The sequence below is a fragment of the Squalius cephalus genome (assembly GCF_949319135.1).
Source record: "Squalius cephalus genome assembly, chromosome: 19".
Classification (NCBI taxonomy): Eukaryota; Metazoa; Chordata; class Actinopteri; order Cypriniformes; family Leuciscidae; genus Squalius; species Squalius cephalus.
In genome coordinates this window covers 18,404,080-18,424,094 of record NC_137140.1, presented here as the reverse complement: position 1 = coordinate 18,424,094, position 20,015 = coordinate 18,404,080, and the positions used below count along the sequence as shown (strand labels likewise).

At 38.8% G+C, this 20,015-nt stretch overlaps 1 protein-coding gene across 3 annotated transcripts in view; it reads right to left on the bottom strand.

The window, feature by feature from the left end:
• Nucleotides 1-20,015, bottom strand: part of rnls (renalase, FAD-dependent amine oxidase) — a 52,656-nt gene that overhangs the window by 8,475 nt on the left and 24,166 nt on the right. For all 3 annotated transcript variants that reach the window (XM_079850949.1, XM_079850950.1, XM_079850951.1), the window contains exon 5: nucleotides 8,622-8,795. In XM_079850949.1, the coding sequence (XP_079707075.1) occupies nucleotides 8,622-8,795 (174 nt within the window). The remainder of the gene's footprint in view (nucleotides 1-8,621; nucleotides 8,796-20,015) is intronic.

The following is a 20,015-nucleotide window of genomic DNA, read 5'->3' as shown; positions in this document are numbered from 1 at the left end:
AAGCACATTAACAGTACCTGAGATTATCATTGCCACACTTTGTTCCAGCCGCGACGTTGCAGAAAAATAGAAACCGTTTCTAAAATAGAATCGTCGCGTGTCGCCGTCGTGGCTGGTTAGAACAAAAACTCTGATTAACATGGAAAAGATACCTTTTATCATGTGTTGCGGCGTCGCGTGTAGTTAGGACATGGTGTAACACAAAAGAATGAAAGTCAGTGGGAAATAAACAACACTGGATCACATTAACAAAAAACACAGACACACGTTACAATATAGACGATATTACCAAAAGTATTGGGACACCCCTCCAAATCATTGAATTCAGGTGTTCCAATCACTTCCATGGCCACAGTTGTATAAAATCAAGCACCTAGGCAATGCATGCAGACTGCTTATACAAACATTTGTGAAAGAATGGGTCGTTCTCAGGAGCTCAGTGAATTCAAACGTGGTACTGTGATAGGTGGTTGCCCCATGAGCAATAAGCAATTGGGAACAACAGCAACTCAGCCACGATGTGGTAGGCCATGTAAAATCACAGAACGGGTCAGCGCATGCTGAATCAATAGCTACAGACCTCCAAACTTCGTGTGGCCTTCAGATTAGCTTAAGAACAGTGCGTAGAGAGCTTCATGGAATGGATTTCCATGGCCGAGCAGCTGCATTCAAGCCTTACATCACCAAGTGCAGTGCAAAGCATCGGATGCAGTGTATAGCACACCGCCACTGGACTCTAGAGCAGTGGAGACCTGTTCTCTGGAGTGACGAATCACGCTTCTCTGTCTGACAATCCGATGGACGACTTGGGGTTTGCCGGTTGCCAGGAGAACGGTACTTGCCTGATTGCATTGTGCCAAGTGTAAGGTTTGGTGGAGGGGGGATTATGGTGTGGGGTTGTTTTTCAGAGGTTGGGCTTGGCCCCTTAGTTCCAGTGAAAGGAACTCTTAATGCTTCAGCATACCAAGACATTCTGGACAATTTCATGCTCCCAACTTTGTGGGAACAGTTTGGGGATGGCCATACCTTCCTGTTCCAACATGACTGTGCACCAGTGCACAAAGAAAGGTCCATAAAGACATGGATGAGCGAGTTTGGTGTGGAGGAACTTGACTGGCCTGCACAGAGTCCTAACCTCAACCCGATAGAACACCTTTGGGATGAATTAGAGCGGAGACTGCGAGCCAGGCCTTTTCGTCCAACATCAGTGCCTGACCTCACAAATGCGCTTCTAGAAGAATAGTCCAAAATTCACATAAACACACTCCAAAACCTTGTGGAAAGCCTTCCCAGAAGAGTTGGGGTGGGCCAACTCCATATTAAAACCTATGGATTAAGAATGGGATATCATTAAAGTTCAAGTGCATGTAAAGGCTGACATGTATTTTGCCAATATAGTGTATCTTTTTCCATTCATACAGGTTTGGAATAACATGAGTAAGGAATAATTGACGACAGGCCGTTGAATTATTAGAAAAATAATGCACACCCGAGGTGGTAATGCGGTCACGACGCAAAGCGGTGTATGAGTAAATGATGGCAAAAGTTTCATTTTTGTAAAATGTATCTCTTAAACTAGTCAAGCTAGCTGTTGCATATTCACTGCACATATAACATGACCAACTTTATTTGTTAGTCATAACAAGTTAGTGTGAGTAGTGTTAAGTAACAGTACTCAGCAGCCTTCCCTTCTCCAGACGATGGTTTCCTAGTGATATCATCTATGGGCACACCAAACCCCATGATCTAATGCTTTACCGGCCGATCTCATCGGCAGAGACATGACCCATGACTGAGAACAGGCCTGATATATCAGCCTTGCACATAGTGTAGTCATTTCTCTAATGACACTGTTTTAAAACACATATTTAATATGATTGGAGGAAATCATGCTTTATTGGGCTCCATAAACATGGGCCTGTGTTTGAGCAGCTGGAGTGATTTGGCCCAATGACTCCAAGTAGAATGGAGATGCTGAAAGCCATTGTTGATCAGTGCTTGAGGAACGAGGGCTGGGTCTGAATAAAACCCAAGAGACTAGCTAAAGCTTAAAATTAAAGCCTCTGGCAGATTCACATGGTAACAGATTGAGTTTATGATCACCTGTGAGGAGGAGCTTTATACTTAAGTAAGATCTATTCTGTTCAGTAAAGTTTTATGGACCAACAGAGAACGATGAGCCATTTAAATCATGACCACTGGCATAAATGTGGAAAAAGTCAAGCAAATCACATCCACATGCTATACCCATGCCTGGTCCTTAAATAATATTGGGCTAATAAATAAATCAAGTACGCCTGAAAATAAAGTTGTGAATAAAACCCTTGATGAATAACAAATGATTAAGGTTAGTTTATGACTAATAGCATCCAAACAGGGCTTTTCACACTACACTTAATAGTGAGATTAAGTCTTTTTAAACTACAGATAAGGCTAGTTTTTGATGAGTTTCAGAAGACGTCGGACAACAAAATTACATGGCAACATTTCAACAGATAGACAAGAAGTTATTAAAACAAAGTCGTTGAATGTTGCATTTGCATAATCAATATGAGTATTATCCTCAAAAATATGCAATAAATAACCCAGTTTACAGTTTTCAGTGTGAAATGTTGAAACTAGATTACCCAGGATAAATAACAGTACAAGAGAATAAAGTTTAAGATAAAGTTAAGAATGACCCAGGGTTCAACTTCACATTTTTCAATTGTGAAAAGTCTATAGGAAAAGGCTGGTTTAAGTCAATACCACCACAGGTAACAGACTGTGTCAATAGAGGAGGTACATGTGAGGAATCAAGTGCCTCTGTTGGATAAATAACAGAAGAAAATGGATAGATATAAATTCTTGTCCAAAATTCCAGGTCATGAAATACTAGATTGTGCCCTCATAGTTATATACCTGTAAGTTTGCACTACCATTCAAAAGTTCAGTGTTGGTTAGATTTGTTTTTATGCTTTTGAGAGAAGTTACTTATGCTCACCAAAGCTGCATTTACTTACAGTAAAAACAGTAATATCGTGAAACAATATTTTATTACAATATAAAATAACTGCTTTCTATTTTAATATATTTAAAAAAATTATTTATTACTCTGATGGTAAAGAAGAATTTTCAACAGCCATTACTCCAGTCTTCAGTGTCACATGATCCTTCAGAAATCATGATATGCTCATTTGCTGCTCAAGAAACATTTCTTACTAATATTAATGTTGACAATAGTTGTGCTACTTAATATTTTTGTGGAAACGGAAAGATATGAGGTTAAAAAGAACAGCTTTTATTTTAATGTAATTTTTTTGTTAATGTATAAGTTTTTAATGTCAATTTTGATTAATTTAGTGCATCATTTGCTGAATAAAAGTATTAATTTCTTTCAAACTTTTTTACAGACTAATTATTTACATTTAATTTAATTTAATTACTTGAATAGAATATTGATCATTTTATTATATGTCAATGGCAATTTATTTGTAACTCATTTATTTGTGTTTGACTTACAGTATGTTTACTTATCCCTCTGTTCTTCAGTCATTTTTTTTACCTAAAAATAACAACTTGTTTAGATGTATGGCTTTGATTTTCTTGAGGTTTTAGAGTAAAACGTGTTTTTGAAAATATATATTTGATATAAAAAATTGAAAATAGTATTTTTGTGCATTTTTCATGACAATAAATGTAAAATTCTGTAACTTTTTTAAGTTCACTTTTTAAAACTTTTTCCACTTCAGCAATAATTTGCCCAGTGTCGTCTTTAAAAAGAGATCAAACTTAAGTCTGTGCTCTAAAGCATTCAAGATTTATGACAGTTTAAGTTGGAAATTTCATTTTCAGGCCTATGCTCACAAATGAATAAATGGATTATAATAACTACAGCATAAATATAATTTAGTACCATAAAATCGCGTAAAAATACAAAAAAATTAATAAAAACCGTGAAGACCACCAGAGGGTTAATTAGGCTTTTGATTGTGTTAAAATGGCTTACTAGTTTATTTGGTTAATTTTCTTATTTCTTAAAACCATTTAAATACAAATATGAAAAAAGCAATAAATTAGAGAACACAAACCATGAGAACATGCTGTTTGAGGATGTAGGAAAAGGTTTCAGATATTAGCTGCAATGCTGGCATGGTACAAGTGAGGGAAAGAGGAAGTCATTTTTTCGGTGGTATTCTCTTGCTTATGTAAGAGGTTACAAGCATTACAAGCTAAACCTAAGGAGATTACCACATAACTTTTTCATTTCACTTCAAATCAGCCAAATATATGGCAGGATTGATGGAAGGATTAACTTCACAATTATAGAGAATTGTTTTTGTAAAAAGAACAAAGTATCTGAAGAGATAATAGCTGAAATTATTGTTCTAACCAGTCTAGGTTGACTTTGGCTGACCATTATGAATATCAGAACAGGGCTGAAACACAGAGACATGGTCATTTTCCGTTTGCAGAGCAGTCAGACTATATACGTGTTTGGCACAGTGCCAGGCAGAGAGGAGGGGAAAAGGAGAAGCAGAGGGTGAGAGAGAGAGAGAGAGAGAGAGAGAGAGAGAGAGAGAGAGAGAGAGAGAGAGAGAGAGAGCTTCCTTTACAAAAAAAGAGTTTGAGTGTTTATTTGTAAGTGTGCATGTGCCAGAATGTGACTGTGCATGAGAGAGAGAGGTCATAAAGCGTGGGTAGAGGGCTGGCATCGTGCCTGCTGGTTGAGTCACTTATTTCTTGGTGGGGGCAGAGCTTGTCACAAAGTTCACAGGGTGAATAGGAAACTGCATGTACTGCCTGACAGAAAATAACTTACATATGAATTAAACGTATAGTCATTTTTTTCCCCTCATTAACCCTTTAAGCCCTGAAGGCATTTTTAGAGTTGTTTTTTCCAAAGTGACATACACAAAAGTAAAGACTCATAACTTCAAATAGCAAGCAGAGTCCAAATGTAGGTATCGTTTGATAGAAAACCTTTTCAATTTTTAGGGGGAAAAAATCATTACATTCCCATGCTGGGAAACTGCTGATAAAAGACAACAACAAAAAAAAGTGTGCTCTATTGAAATTTTACATATATTTCTTGTTTGATATGCAATTACTCAGGAAGGAAATAAGGTAGGAGGACAAGCTGTATCTGGATCAAATTTTGTGGAGATAGCATAAAGTAATCAAAAGTTACAGCATTTGGAACCAAGGTAGCTTTTTTAAAATTGCTGTTCCTCTGTGAGGAATATCTCGTGATCAATGCAATGGATTATGTTGATTTTGGAATCAATTGGGAGCATCCACTGTAAGGAATGATTTTTTGTAATGCGATTTTCTGTGCATGTTTCATGACGTTACAAGCGTAAACGCCACATGAAAACTACATTTGATTTTACATAGCTAAATGTGCGCCTATGGAGTTGTATGTGTTATAACTCCATGAGAGTATATCTTCAGATCGAAATAACAGATTATGGTGAGTTTGGGCTCTTTTTAAACATGATCTGCAGTAAATAATGATGTGTCACTTTCCACGATCAGAGCATGTTTCATGTTTCAGTTATGAGCGAAAACAACATAAATGCTGCATCCGTATATTATTTACATGTGAGTCTTCACGTACAAAAACCCGTTCAAGTTTAGTCAAAGCCCAAAACATTTATGCTTGTATTCTACTCTGTGATACCTTTCTAATGAAATATGACACATGACTATCTGAGCTGTATGATGTTTTTGACATATTACACGCATAGTATAAAAAAGTATTTAATAAATTATGAAAACTATTTTTATATATCAGCAAATAACTCAGCACAACCTAGGAGTTAATCAAATTGGCTAAATGCATCGTAAAGTTCAGACACTTTTTGTGTTGATCAAGGCAGTTGTTTTGAAATATATGATTATTAATTTTTTCGTAGCTAGGTGGCGCCTGCCAGCAGAACACTCCGTTTTAGAGGGACTATTCGATCAAAGTGGTTAGATGCATTAAAAAGCTGAGCATTAAAAAGTTTCTAAGCTTGTGATACATGATTTTGTGATACATATTTTGTTTTATTCCATTCAGTGGTTGCTTAGTAATTTGAGAGCATCAGTCAAACACTAATAACTTCATCTTGATAACCCCTTCGCTTGTGGACTAAATGAATCATGCAGAGTCTGACTGCAGCCAAATCATCTCTACAATTAGTGATGTGTGTCACTTTTCATGCTAAAATACTCCCTGACACAACAACACTGGCTCAAGAAATTCACTCACCCTCATGACATTCTAAACGTGTATGACATTTTTTCTTATGCTGAACACGAACAAAGAAATGTTGTAGGATAAAAATTCTTTTCATTCGGCTTTACTGAATTGGGACTTTTTTAATGCTTCAAAAAGGACGTAAAAGCACCATAAAGATATCATAAAAGTAGATAATACGGTTAGCCCTAGTTGTTCTTGAGAGTTCATAAGAGAAGTAGTGATATTTGATTCATGAACAAATCTGTTGGGTCAAATCTTTTCAATGAATACAACTCACAAAACCAACTTGAAAAATTCGTTCCCAAATCTGACTGATCTGGTTCTCGAGTTCAACTCAATGATTTACAGCAGCTCACTAGAGGGAAGGATTTTTACTGAGTTACTTTGGTCACAAAAAGCTATATGATTTCAGAAGACTCTGAATATAGCAAGTTGTTTGGACCACTTTTACGATACCTTTATGGTGCTTTAGCATCCTTTTCGAAGCTTGAAAGCCTCATTAGCCATGGGTACTAAACTCAATGTAAAGAGAAAATTTCTCTTTTTGTCTTCCACAGACAAAAGAAAGTCAAACTTGTTTGGAGCAACATGAGGGTGAGTAAAAATAACAGAATTTTCATTATTGATTGGACTATACCTACAATTTCCTCCCTTAATTACATACATAATGTTTTAATTAGATAATTAATCACATCCAGAGAACATTAACGTCCATAACGTCCATAACGCCCACATCCAGACACATTAGTATTAACTACAGTGATCCCAATCCCATCTGAATCAGTACATGAAATGACAGACATCTCATGATTATAACTTAAACGTCCTTTAGAAAATGAATCCTGTCTGAATAGTCATTTTTCTGTGGCATTCTGGTAGCAAGTTTCATACTTCATATGTAATCAAATTCATATCAATTATGAACCAGTTCTGTTTTTGGGAAACCATCATCTAGCCCTGATCTACCTCATTCCACATTTACTGAACGGCATAAATGGGTTTCTCGCCAGACGCTCAGGAACACAGTAATAGCTTATCATTAGCGGCCTGCCAAAAAGTTTTCAAAGAGAGCTTGGGGTGCTCTGTGAGATCAGACTCAGACCTACTTTACTGGAACTACAAGCAAAACACATTACAGAAATGAAAAGGAAGATTAAAGCATGGTCGTGTGAAAGCTGAGGAGGCTGGAAGGAGTGTGCCGGGCTAAAAGAACAGCACAGCAGAATGCAAAATTTAACAGCTCCCCTAATTATGATGTTGCCCTCGGAAACACTGGAGTGGATGAAAGGTGACAGGTGTAGAGGCTGTTTTCACAAGACTATTTCCACTGGGCTACTGCAGATACACCTTCATGGACTTACAGGCTTTGTGAGGAAAAACTCATAAACACAGGAACAAACACAAATCACATACAAATTCTTCACAAATAAAAAAGCTTTTTTTAGTCATGCGTACACAAAAATCATAAACAACAAGACACGCACATACACACATATCTAGAATACACATGAGCTCTGTTCCCAAACCTAGTGAGGTGCCTCACTGTTTGCTGTCCACATAGACTTAATAAAACAAAAAACAAAACCAACTAATAAAATTAAATGCTTTAAAACGGTCTAACACAAATTGAGTTTTTCGTTCCATTTCGCCTCTGGCTCATCCTCTGTTGACTTTCTAGCAGCTCCCTGTTTTAATTACTTAAACGTGTGATATGACAAAGATCCTTACCAGGGTATAAATCTCTGTTATTGCCTTTGTTACAGCACTTTTATATGTGCTAGACAAAATTATAAATACAATACAGCTATTTATCTAAAATCTATATCATCGTTTTATATTGTAATATCACCAGGCTCTAAATCTTGCTCTATAGTAAAGCACTAAGGCATAATAGACATAACAGTATGACTTTCTGTAAAGCTGCTTTAAAAACAGTGTGTATGGTGAAAAGCGCTATTAAATTTGACTAGTGAATTTGACTAGACTTGATATGTTTTCAAGGCAGACAAACTCAGTGCTGTAATTTAAAGAAAAGGCAGAAAAGGACAGACACTGACAGGAACAGGGTGGAATAGGGACAGGGTATTAGAAATGTCTTTAGGGCTGTCAACCAAAAAATGAAAATAAAAACAGACATGTCACCATCGAAACAGTGTCATTTTTGACACTCTCTGAAACTGATTATGACCATGACCATGACCATGTGTAAAAGTCAATGGGCATCAGTTTGGATTTGAAAAAATAAATCGGATTTAAAAACCAAATCAGATTTGTGTGCAGTGTGAACAAAGATCTTGAAACACAGTGAGAGAAAGAAACAGAAAATGCAGAGAAACAGAACGAAACGTCAGAGCGGGAGTTGGAGATGAGAGGAGGAAAATATGAAGGCACTGACCTAAATTGCGCTTTTTATCATCTATGGCAATGAAGCGAATGCAGGGATTATTGGAGACGTACTTGGCCGCCCAAGGGACGTCGATTCGTGCGTCGGCTTTGTAGAAGAGTCCAAGTGCGTAGCGGGAAGAGTAGCTGACAGCCTCCAGCTTCTTCCTCTGATTCTCCCCCATCACTGCACAGACACACACAAACACAACAGCACAGGATGAAGCCTCTGGGCCTCCGTTAGTTCATCTCTCTGTTCACTTCAGACAGACGCCAGAGTTGGTGCCTGTGAAGAACGGGCCTGTAGCATTCATAACGCAGAGATCAAATGAGGGAACACTGTGCCGTCAACTCACAGAGCTTCTACAGCACCAAGTCTGATAACACACATGGGTTAGTGTGATTTGAGTGTGTGGTTGATGTGTAGTGCCGATAAAACACAACCAACTAGTCCCTTTTTGCAGCTGAGATGAGCAGTGTGGAGGTTGAAATGGACAGTGAGTGACACTTTAATGAGAATGCGGTGCATGGACTGATTCGCTTGTGCATGTGGGGCTGTTTTTTTTGTTGTTGAAAAATGCTGTCCTTGTTTCCTGTCTGGAACATCTGTTATTTATTGGAAACAAGCAGTCACACTAAGGCCTGCTTTAGTTATTTAGGGCCCACAGGTACTGAGTGTAGTGGAGGTCAAAGGTCAGCCCTTGTGGAATCAAATGCATATTTCTACTCAAAGACACCCCTGTTTCCAGTAAGGAAGAAAGCATTTCACGGACAACCGACAGAGAGACTTGATCAACATTAGTCTATCTGAGCAGTATCTTCCCCTCCTGAAGCAACAAACAGATGTTTGGTGAAAAGTGATGAACAGAATGCTAACTCATCATTTTCCCTTTGCACATGTGTAATTCAGTTCCAAAGGGCAGTGTCAGTGTCAACAAGCTCGGGCACCCCTCTGTGGCCCCAGTAAATCCATATACCGTTTAAAGACCTCATGAAATCAGTTTCCTTTCCTGTGTTGATGTAATTCCAATTGAAACAGGAAATTTAGGTGGGACTTATCGAATGGCCTGTCCTTTATAAAAAAGCAAAGAAAAAAAGGCATAAGTCAGAATTTTTTTATTCTTCTTTTAATGATCCCGGGTTCCCTAACTGTTCAAAAAGCCTATTATTTACATATATTTAATTATGAAATATATTTAATTAGCATTACATTAAGATTCATTATTATTAATATTAATTTGTTGCACAGTTGTAACCTGTATGATTTTGTTGATTCTGTCTGTATCACTGAAAGAATACAGATGCAAGAATCGAAAAACGAAACAAACGTAATTTGATTCCAGTATTTTTTCCACTGTGTAAACAGTTCTTAATTCAGATCAAATCTGTGCAGATGAGTCAGCAATTTTTTGCTCTGTTTTCCGAAAAGAGAAAGGCTGTTCATTTCAAATGTATATATCTGCTAAAAGTGTATTCTGTCACTTATAGCTATAATAAGCATATAGACAATAAATGTACAGTAGAATATAGATGACCTCAAAGTTCCCTCTCAGTCAGTCACTTTTCGACGTTATGTCAGACCTGACTGATGCATTGGGATCTTGCCCGAGAGCCCAATCACCTTTGAGTGGTAACAAAACGTGAGATTTGCATGGCAAGCAAGGAATTACACATTTAAGAATCTGTTTAATCTGCTGATCTTGCATCTTTACATAACATCACATGAAAAACTAAGGGGAAGTACATTGTATTTAGTATTTAAGGTAAAGATGATGACATCAGATGAATGATTCGTTTAAGCAAAGATTTTAGCAAGAGGTTCCTGTCAGTCCTGTTCTCGAGTCAGATTACTGACAATCTCACCCTTTGTCTTTAATGGCTCTTGGAGCCACTGTCCCATTCTTTGAATAGTTATGCTGATTGAATTAGGACTAGTGACACTCCAGAGTCTGGGGCAGGTTTAAGCATGCTTTGTTTAAGGTCGTCAGCCAGGTGCTTTGTCGACATTTCTAAGCTCTGCCTCCTAAAATCTATATAAACTACAATGTACACTACCTTCGTTAGACTTGATGACTGCAGCACGAAACAGAACAGTTACATTGTTCTCAATAAAAAAAAAAAAACCCCACAATTTACTCAAACTGAAGCCATCCTAGGTGTATATGACTTACTTATTTCAGCCAAACACAATCTGAGTTATATTAAAAAATGTCCTGGCTCTTTCAAACTTTATAATGTGAGTGAATTGTACCATAGATTTTGAAGCTCAGAAAAAAATGCTTCCATCCATCATAAAAGGAATCCAAGGAGCCATTCACTTCCTCTACTTCGGGATGCTACGCCTCCCTGGTTGGGCCCCAGCGATCCACCTCACTGCCCCTTAGGCCTGTCACGATTATGAAATTTGGGTGACGATTAATTGTCTAAAAAATAATTGCAGTTATGCCGATTAATTGCCAGTTTTAGGGCTTTGTCATAATTTTTTTGTGTGCTTCATTCATTAAATAATTGTGATGAATTTAATCCTTTGTAAGTTATCATTTTGCAGTGTAAGATTACAGTTTACACCTTTAAATATTAAGTAAATGTATTCAATAGCTATGACAATTTTCTTAATAAACTTAGTGAGTGCATTAATCAGCAGCAAAAGTAATTCTTGAAAAAATCTGCACCGTAATTTTATGTTTTATGTTAATTTGATATTTACAAACCGTACTTCATTGTACCCAAAAAAGGTGGTGGGTTATGGTTGATCTTGGATCTGCGTGTCTTGAATCAGGCCCTTCACAAACTTCTATTCAAGATGCTAACGCAGAAGTGCATCCTCATGTGTTCGCCCCCAAGACTGAGCAATTTACTTGAAGGACGCGTACTTTCATGTCTTGACTTTACCCCGACAGACAGTTCCAACGCTTTGCTTCGAGGGTAGGGCATATCAGTACAAGATCCTCCCCTTTTGGCTGTACCTGTCGCCTCGCGTCTTCACAAAAGTCGCGGAGGCTCTCCTTGGCCCGCTAAGGGAAGTGGGCGTTCGCATTCTCAACTATCTTGACTCTGGCTCACTCTAGCTCAGTTCACTTTCCCTCTGAAAGCTTGTACAATTGGCTCACTGACCCCATAGGAGGAGAGGCCATCCTCAGGTTAAAAGCCTCCAGACAAGTTCCTCCTCTCTCTCTTCCTGCTTCTGCTGGTCGCTGTGTGTGTGTGGGACCGGAAACTTGGTCCTACCACGCGGTCGTCAAGCCCGGTCCTACCACGTAGTCGTACCAACACATCAAGCCATGTGCAACTTCCTCGACCATGACGGAGTTGAACTAAACATGCACGTTCATCATATCTTCTTCATTCAATGCAGTAGAAATCGATTGCAACTTCAACTCCATCGACTCACGGAACCATCAAATCAGGAACTTTATGAAACTGCTTCAACGGCAATGCAAGTATCGTACAATTAACTGACTAAACAGAGGTTTAGTAATAAACTGTGAAGCCTTCTACAAGGCTTTGAAAATAACAAGCTGATGGTTCTTTTCATAGTTGAATTAATCTTTTCCATAGCTTCATTCCCTGTTTCCGTTTCCGGTTTCATTCTGTCGCTTAACATTTTACACATGTATTATAATTGTGTGTATGTGTATGTGTTTTGTTTAGATTAGTTGTGTTAATTATTTAGTTAATAAAGCTTGCGCACAATACATATTTAGTTCTGATTCTCTGTTTTACACAGTCAATTGAATGATTTCTGGTCTTGTTACATACTCTAAGCGCTGTACATGTTAAGACAGAATTATTTTTATGTCTTATTTTTATGTCACTATGAAAAATACCCTTTTCTTAGAATTAATAGGACGAACGGATTAATTGATTGTAATATTAAGTTAGCTACATCAAGTTAATCAGATTAACTGATCCAAATATAAATAAATAATCATAACAAGTTATGATTAATTGTTAATATTTCCTCTTTGAGCTAATTTGTTACATGGGAATGGCGCAGAGGCAAACAGGTGACCAACACACCATTCTGTCGTCGCACTTTCAGCCCGTTGTCAGACCTTGCTTTTCTACAGGCCAGAGTGCCCCTAGAACAAGTGTACATGCACGTTGTTGTTACAACAGATGCCTCCAGAATGGGCTGGGGCGCTGTAGGCAATGAGTGAACAGCTTCAGGATCCTGAACAGGACCTCGACTGCAGTGGCACATCAATTGCCTCGAGTTGCTAGCAGTACTTATGGCCCTGCCTGCACCAAATTCGACTGTTATTGCAGGACAATTGCCAGATTTTGTATTCCCTGACCGAAGGGACCCTAGGCTCGAAAACACTGGCACACAGCTGGCCCCAGGTCCTATGCAAATATGTATTTTGTATTCCCTGACCGAGGGGACCCTCGGCTCGAAAACACTGGCACACAGCTGGCCCCAGGGCCTATGCAGTGAGCCGCTAGGTCAGGGAGGTTGGGGAGGAGCTTCTGATGGTTGCGCCTTACTGGCCACCCGGACCTGGTTCTCTTACCTGATGCTCCTTGTTACGGCCCCTCCCTGGCGGATTCCACTGAGGAAGGACCTGCTTTTCAGGGACGGGGCTCCCTATGGCACCCGTGGCCAGACCTCTGGAAACTCCACGGGTGGTATCTGGATGGGACGCGGAGGACTTAAGTGGTCTACCACCAGCAGTTGACACAATGACTCATGCCAGAGTCCCCTCTACGAGGCAAGCTTATTCCTTGAAGTGGAGTCTTTTCGTTGATTGGTGTTCTTCCCGTCAGGCAGAACCCCATACAAGTCCAATCAGCGCCGTGCTTTCTTTCCTGCAAGAAGAATTGGAGCAAAGGCCATCTCCCTCCACCTTAAAAGTGTATGTTGATGCTATTACGACGCAGTAGTAAGTCTGTGGAAAAACAGGGAGAGAGGAGAATGAATCCTCATCGACCATGCCTCATCCCCTCTTGGGACCTCTCTGTGGTATTAACAGCCCTACAGAGAGGGCCCTTTGAACCATTGCAGTAAGTTTAAGCTTAAGATCCTGTCTCTCAAAACAGGATCACGTCTTTCAAGAGGGTGGGGACCTTCAGGCATTTTCGTTCAGCGAAACATGCCTGGAATTCGGACAAGCTAACTCTCAAGTAATTTCCGTAAGACCCCAGCCCGGATATGTGCCCAAAGTTCCCACCACTGTGTCCCGTTTGCACACTGCATGCCGTTTGCACACTGCATGTTTACGTGGACTGCACACAGAGCTTCGGAAGCTCCAAACAGAGGTTGGCCCACTGGATAGTGGTTGCCATCGTCTTGGTGTTTCAGTCCCAAGGCAAGCCATGCCCCCTTGGGCTGAGGGCTCTCTCCACTCGTAGTGTTGGCGCAAAGCACCTCTCAGGCAGACATCTGCAGAGCTGAGGTCTGGGCAACTCTAACACATTCGCAAGATTCTACAATCTAAGGGAGAAGCTGGCTTCTCCCCTGAGGTTTAGTCCATATGTGTATTTCCATGTTACCTCCCTACAGTCAAGATGTGGTCTCTGTTGCGTCCATCTCCATCTGGATTCGGCACGCTTTCCCAGTGTTATCCAACCAGTCATGGCTGTATAGGGTAAACCGAAAGGAACAGCAGCTATCGCCCTTCCCCTTGGAAAGTTATGTCCTTCCGTCCCACCAAGTACGCAGGTCTATGAGGCTTACACAGGGTGCTGGGAAGGGTCAGCGATTGTGGCACTTTCCACAGGGATCCCAATGCATCAGTCAGTTCTGACGCAATGTCGAACGTGACTGACTGATAGGGAACATCTTGGTTACTAATGTAACCCCCCTTCCCTAAAGGACGGAATGAAGATGTTACGTCCTGCCTGCCACAACCGCTGTACCACAGCTGAATGGTCGGGACCCCCGTTTTGGCTCCTCAGCGCAAACTTGAATGAGTGAGCTTGCCATGCAAATCTCACTCACGAATGTATATTGGCTTGTTTTGTTACCACTCAAAGGTGATTGGGCTCTCAGGCGAGATTCCAATGCTTCAGTCAGTTCTGACGAAATGTCTTATTTCCCTCCTTCAGGAAACAGGGGTTACATTAGTAACCGAGACGTTTTTAAAGTTGACCTATTATGCCCAGTATCAAAGTCTTGATTTTGTTTTTTGAGGGTCTATTAGAAAAGGTTTTCATGCTTCATATTTAATTTCTTTTTTTTTTTCACATATTGATGCAGCACCTCTCTTCCCAGTCTGTCATTAACATTCTGTTTAGTTCTGGTCTCTATTGGCCTGTTTACACCTGGTCACTTCATGTGTTTTTACTGATCAGATTGCTATCTGATCAAATAACCAGATGCATTTAGGAATTATTTAAATAAGGAAAATTGTGATGTACATTCCCGGAAGATAACTCAAGGCTACAATCAAGGCATTTCAAGGAGTTCAAAAACAGTGCTAACTGATATAGAGAATTACTCCTTTTGGAGTGGAATTTGTGCAGAACTTTTTCAAGCACAAACAGCAACATTACACACTAAAGAAAGTTGAAAATGTAAAAAAGCATAATAGGACCCCTTTAAAAGATAAAAAAAAAAAAAACATCCAATCCCAAAGTTAAAATGGAACTGGCACCTGGCTCGTCGAATGACAGTGAACCACTGCTGTAATTTTGTTGTCACAAGAAATGCTTCACCATCTGTAAGTTTGATTAGAAAGTAACCAACTGACAATGATGGAATACGACAATAGATGTTAAGCAGTCACATGACTGTCCCCGGACATGTCCCTTTTATCACTGTTTGTGTCATTGCGGAACATCTGGGGAAGATTAGGAGCATGTAAATGTGCCCCTTGGTACAGAGACAATCTTCTGCAGCATCTGAGCGTGGAAAGCCAAGAATAATGCAAACCCTGTCAGCTGAATCCATAAAGAGGCTTTCTTTTTCTCATGGTAATGGAATCTGGTTACAGAACACACCATTGTTAATCGGCATAAAAGATCTTGACGCGGGAAGGGTTATCTAATACAGATATGAGAACGCTTTTTACCACATTAACCCATTTAAGTTGTCAGAAAACACTTTCCCTAGAGCTAGACAATGAGTGCAGATGCACATTAATGAATCATCTCCTTTCAAAAGGCTATGACTTCCATTTCAAGTAAAACGAGACCACCTATTTGGTGGTCTGAATGACTTCAGCTTAGCCACAACTATTGAGATGTTTTTAGAGCTGTGCATTTAAAATAGAAAAGCACAGGCTATGTATTTTCTGGCTGCTATGGTAAGTAAAGTTCTGCGTCATGGTGTAAAGTGTATACTGCCCTACATTACCCCCAATCCCTTCCTGCATGCTCAGGTTGGCAATTACCTCTGACAGGTTTGGACTGTGGGTCTTCTAGATTTCAGCTCAATCACATGCACAGAGCTCACAAACCAGCTGAACTGAGAGAAATAGCAAAGCAAATAATCTACATACTGCTTCCTACTTAGGTTAAAATCATATTTTATAGACACAGTATTTACATTTTTTTTTTTCATTACAAATGATATTGTCAACATAATTACAATAAAATGAAAAAATATATTTAAATATCTGTTATGACACCTTTTTGCTTTACTGGCTGACATTCAATGGAAGCAAGAAAATCTGGCCTTTTTTTCACAAGGTCAATGTCACAAATTTGCTTACATTTGATTAGTGACCAAAAAATGGGACAGAATCAGAATTTTATTTAAAAAAAATACTGGTGCATGCCTAAAATATTCCATCTCTATTTTGTCATAACTTTTCTTTTTTCAAACTTTTCAATATCCTAAAACTTCTCTCCAGTTCTTAAAGCATGAGAAAAAAAAAAAAAAAAAAAAAATTAAATTTAAAAGATGTTTGGACCAACAATATATTTCTAGAGAAAATTATTTTAAGGACAAAGGGCAATGTTTGAAATGCTTATGAGTAGTGTATTTCAAGCAAGTTAACTTAAGCAATATTACAAAATTATTCCCAGAGTCCTCTTGGTATGTGGCTTTTTCCTTAATCAAGGTTCTTCATCAAGGAAGCAAGAGTTGGCTTTAGCTATACTTAAAATGAATTATACATCCACCTGCACAAATGATGTTCACCTGGTGGAATATTATCCATTTTTCCTCTCCCAGTTGTCTTCAGCCCATGGAGAGATGATGTATGCTTTTTTATATATGTAAATTATTCACTAAAATGTGCAGTTTTACGTTTTCAACTTCTTTATAAAAGATGAATATCCTTTGTTTGCTCACTCTGATGGTTTCCTTGCTTAATGATAAGTAATGGCACTAATGTGCAATGAGAGCACTAGTGAGCACTTCAGTAAAAAATGTCCTCTTAGTATAGACCAGAGGGATTTGATTTCATTACACACATCTGTGATCTTTAGCCTCCTTCCCTGACACATCCTCCGGTCGAAGGACTAACAAATCCACATGAGCACAAATCTACACGAACAGTCAAGTTCTTTCAATATCCTGAAGGGAAAAAAACAGTTGCTCTAAGTGAGCCCTGCATAACCTCAAAGTGAGACATACCTTCCACGAAACCACATTCACTTACTGGGCTATACACACACACGCACCTGATGTCCTCTTCCTCTTCAGACACTTGTCACCACTAGAGTCTGCTTTACATCTGTCTGGACCTTATAAATCTCCAATCAGGGCAGAGCGGAGGGGCTTCTGACAGCATGTGCTGTATGTGCGGGCCCACCTCACATCAGCTACATTCACAAAGTCAGTGATTGGCAACTGTATTTACTGACAGATGTGACTCTGAAACTGTCCTGTTCATACAACAGCTTACAGTAGCAGCTCAAATACTGCCTCGTCAAGCTGCATTTATACTCCTGTGCAACTATACTGACAGGTGTTGGGATGTACTTGAGATGTACATTAAAATTCTTGTTGATAGAGTAATTTTCATGCTGTTAAATGGCTGATATTAATATTCTATACTATTTTGTCTAAATAAGTTAAAAAACAAAAAAAGTCACTTCAAAAAGATTCATTTTGAAATTTGCTTCTACATTAAATTATTAGCATGTTTAATTGAGTGTTTTTTTTGTTATATGATGACATCTAAATGTAAAAATCTGTCAAATCTTACTTAACCAAAAGCATCTTCATCTGGTTATTTTATTTTTAAATGAGTATAGAGTGCAGCATTTTTGTTGTGTCCTGACTAGGTTCGGTTCATATAAAATAAAATAAATTAAAGGGATAGTTCACCCAAAAATCATACAAGTTAAAGCCATACAAGTTTGTAATGACATGCGGGGGAGTAAATACAAGTAAACGTTCACAGCAAACTTTTACTTTTAGCTTTACATTTTTAGAACTCACAATTAAATTTTGATTTTTAAATGTGAGTTTTCAAGGGAGTATTTTTAGGTGAACAATCGCTTTAAGAATGCCGTAAGAATATTGTAATATGATGATATTATGATGTTATGATGAACTATATGCCTTTCTCCACTGACGTTCTAAGTTGTTCAAAGCATTTCTAAGGATTCAGATTTTTAGAAGGCAGCTGTCTAAATCTGAGATGGTGATTTTTTTTCACCGTTTGAGTAGCATTAGCAACACATTATTAGCTGTTTGATAATGCAGTCAAGCAAAAAGCTAATCATATTAATTTACCGTAATGTGTCCGACGTTGTAGAGAGCGATACATAAAACACATTACAATTCTGATACATCGACTTGTAGACAACCTGTTGATGAATCAGTTTCTGGTTCAAAAATATATGGTATTGAACCAGTATTTCCACTTGCCACTGTGCAGGGCTTACTAAAGTAAAGTTGAGCGAGTGGATCAGGTATTCTGAGCTTGTGTGATTTAGTGGAGGCAGGGCTAATTTGCATATTCATGTTTCTGCATATACTAAATGAAGCAAGGGTGTTACATTCAAGCTATTTTCAGGCATGACACATTTGTTTTCACAGGAAAAAACTTTTAAATATGGGTGATCAAAGATGAGTTTTAAGGGATAAAATTATTGACTACAGGAGGACTTTAAGCAAATCTGGGTGTGAACAAACATATTTAGCACTCCAGATAAAACTGAATGCCGAATTCTGCTATTACACTTAAATGTTTGGGGTGGTATGATTTTTTTTTTTTTTGGGGGGGAAATTTGGAATATGGGATTTTTTTTGGAAAGACCAAGGCAGCATTTATTTGATCATAATGACCCAGCGAAATTTTCAGCAGACATTACTCCAGTCTTCAGGGTCGCATGATCCTTCAGAAATCATTTCTAACATGCTGATTTGGTGCTCAAGAAACATTTAAAAACAGTTGTGCTGCTTAATATTTTTTTTTCTCAAGATTCTTTGATTAATATAAAGTTCAAAAGAACAGCATTTTATTTTAATTATATCAATTTAAGGCATCCTTGCTGAATAAAAATAATAATTTCTTTAAAGAAAATCCTACTGACCCCAAACTTTTGAACAGTAGTGTATATAAAACGAAGAAAGGAAAATAGGGCAATGCTAACCGCCACCTTTCCGACACACATATGCAGCACATTTGACAACACACTTAAGAGACAAAAGCCTGGATTTCAAGCTACTGCTCCCAGCAAAACCCAAAGCATCATAAGCTGACTGCAAATTAGCCGCCACCTGACTGTAAGCGTTTCCCTCTTCTAACCTGAAAAAGCAAACTGTACGCAGCTCTATAGCAGGAACCCGAGGCTAGTCATTGACACGTGTTTGGCTGTGCGAGTGACTACATTAGTATCTGTGAGCGTGTGTGCGTGCAGCTCTGGGATGAGAAGGTTAACATTTTCCAGTTGGCCGCTCGGGGGCATGTGTTGAACCCTGCACTTGTGGCCCCTGGATCTTTGATGTGGGAGTGGGTGAAACGTTCATGAAACTCAGCATGTTGACAGAGCGATCCTTAATCAATACAGTGAGTCCTACAATATGTTTCTGCACAGTGACTGCACTTACATAGTCACCAAACAACTTTTAACTAAAAAAATGACATCTAGCATTTCCTTTAATCTAGAACTTAAATGCAGAAGTTGTGTGTACAAAAGTACCAAAGGTCTGGTGGTCTCATGCTAAAGCATGAGATATGAGGCTTCCTTCTAAATATTCCTCTCTTAAGCACGCATGTGTGTGTGTGTTCGGATAAGGGGGTGGAGAATTACTGAGCTACGGGGTGATTAGAAAAGTAAGGACCCAAGGGAACCTGTAGGAGTGAATCTGGCTGAAGCCCAGGAAGTTATGCACATCTGCATTACATCCCCACACACACACACACACACACACACACACACACACACACACAGAATCTCAAATTACTCATGAGCAGTAATGTTGTGGATCCAGAGAGGAGTATCTCAACTTAAATAGGTATTTAATCTTATCCACATCCAAATGCTTATGTTCAGTGTATACATG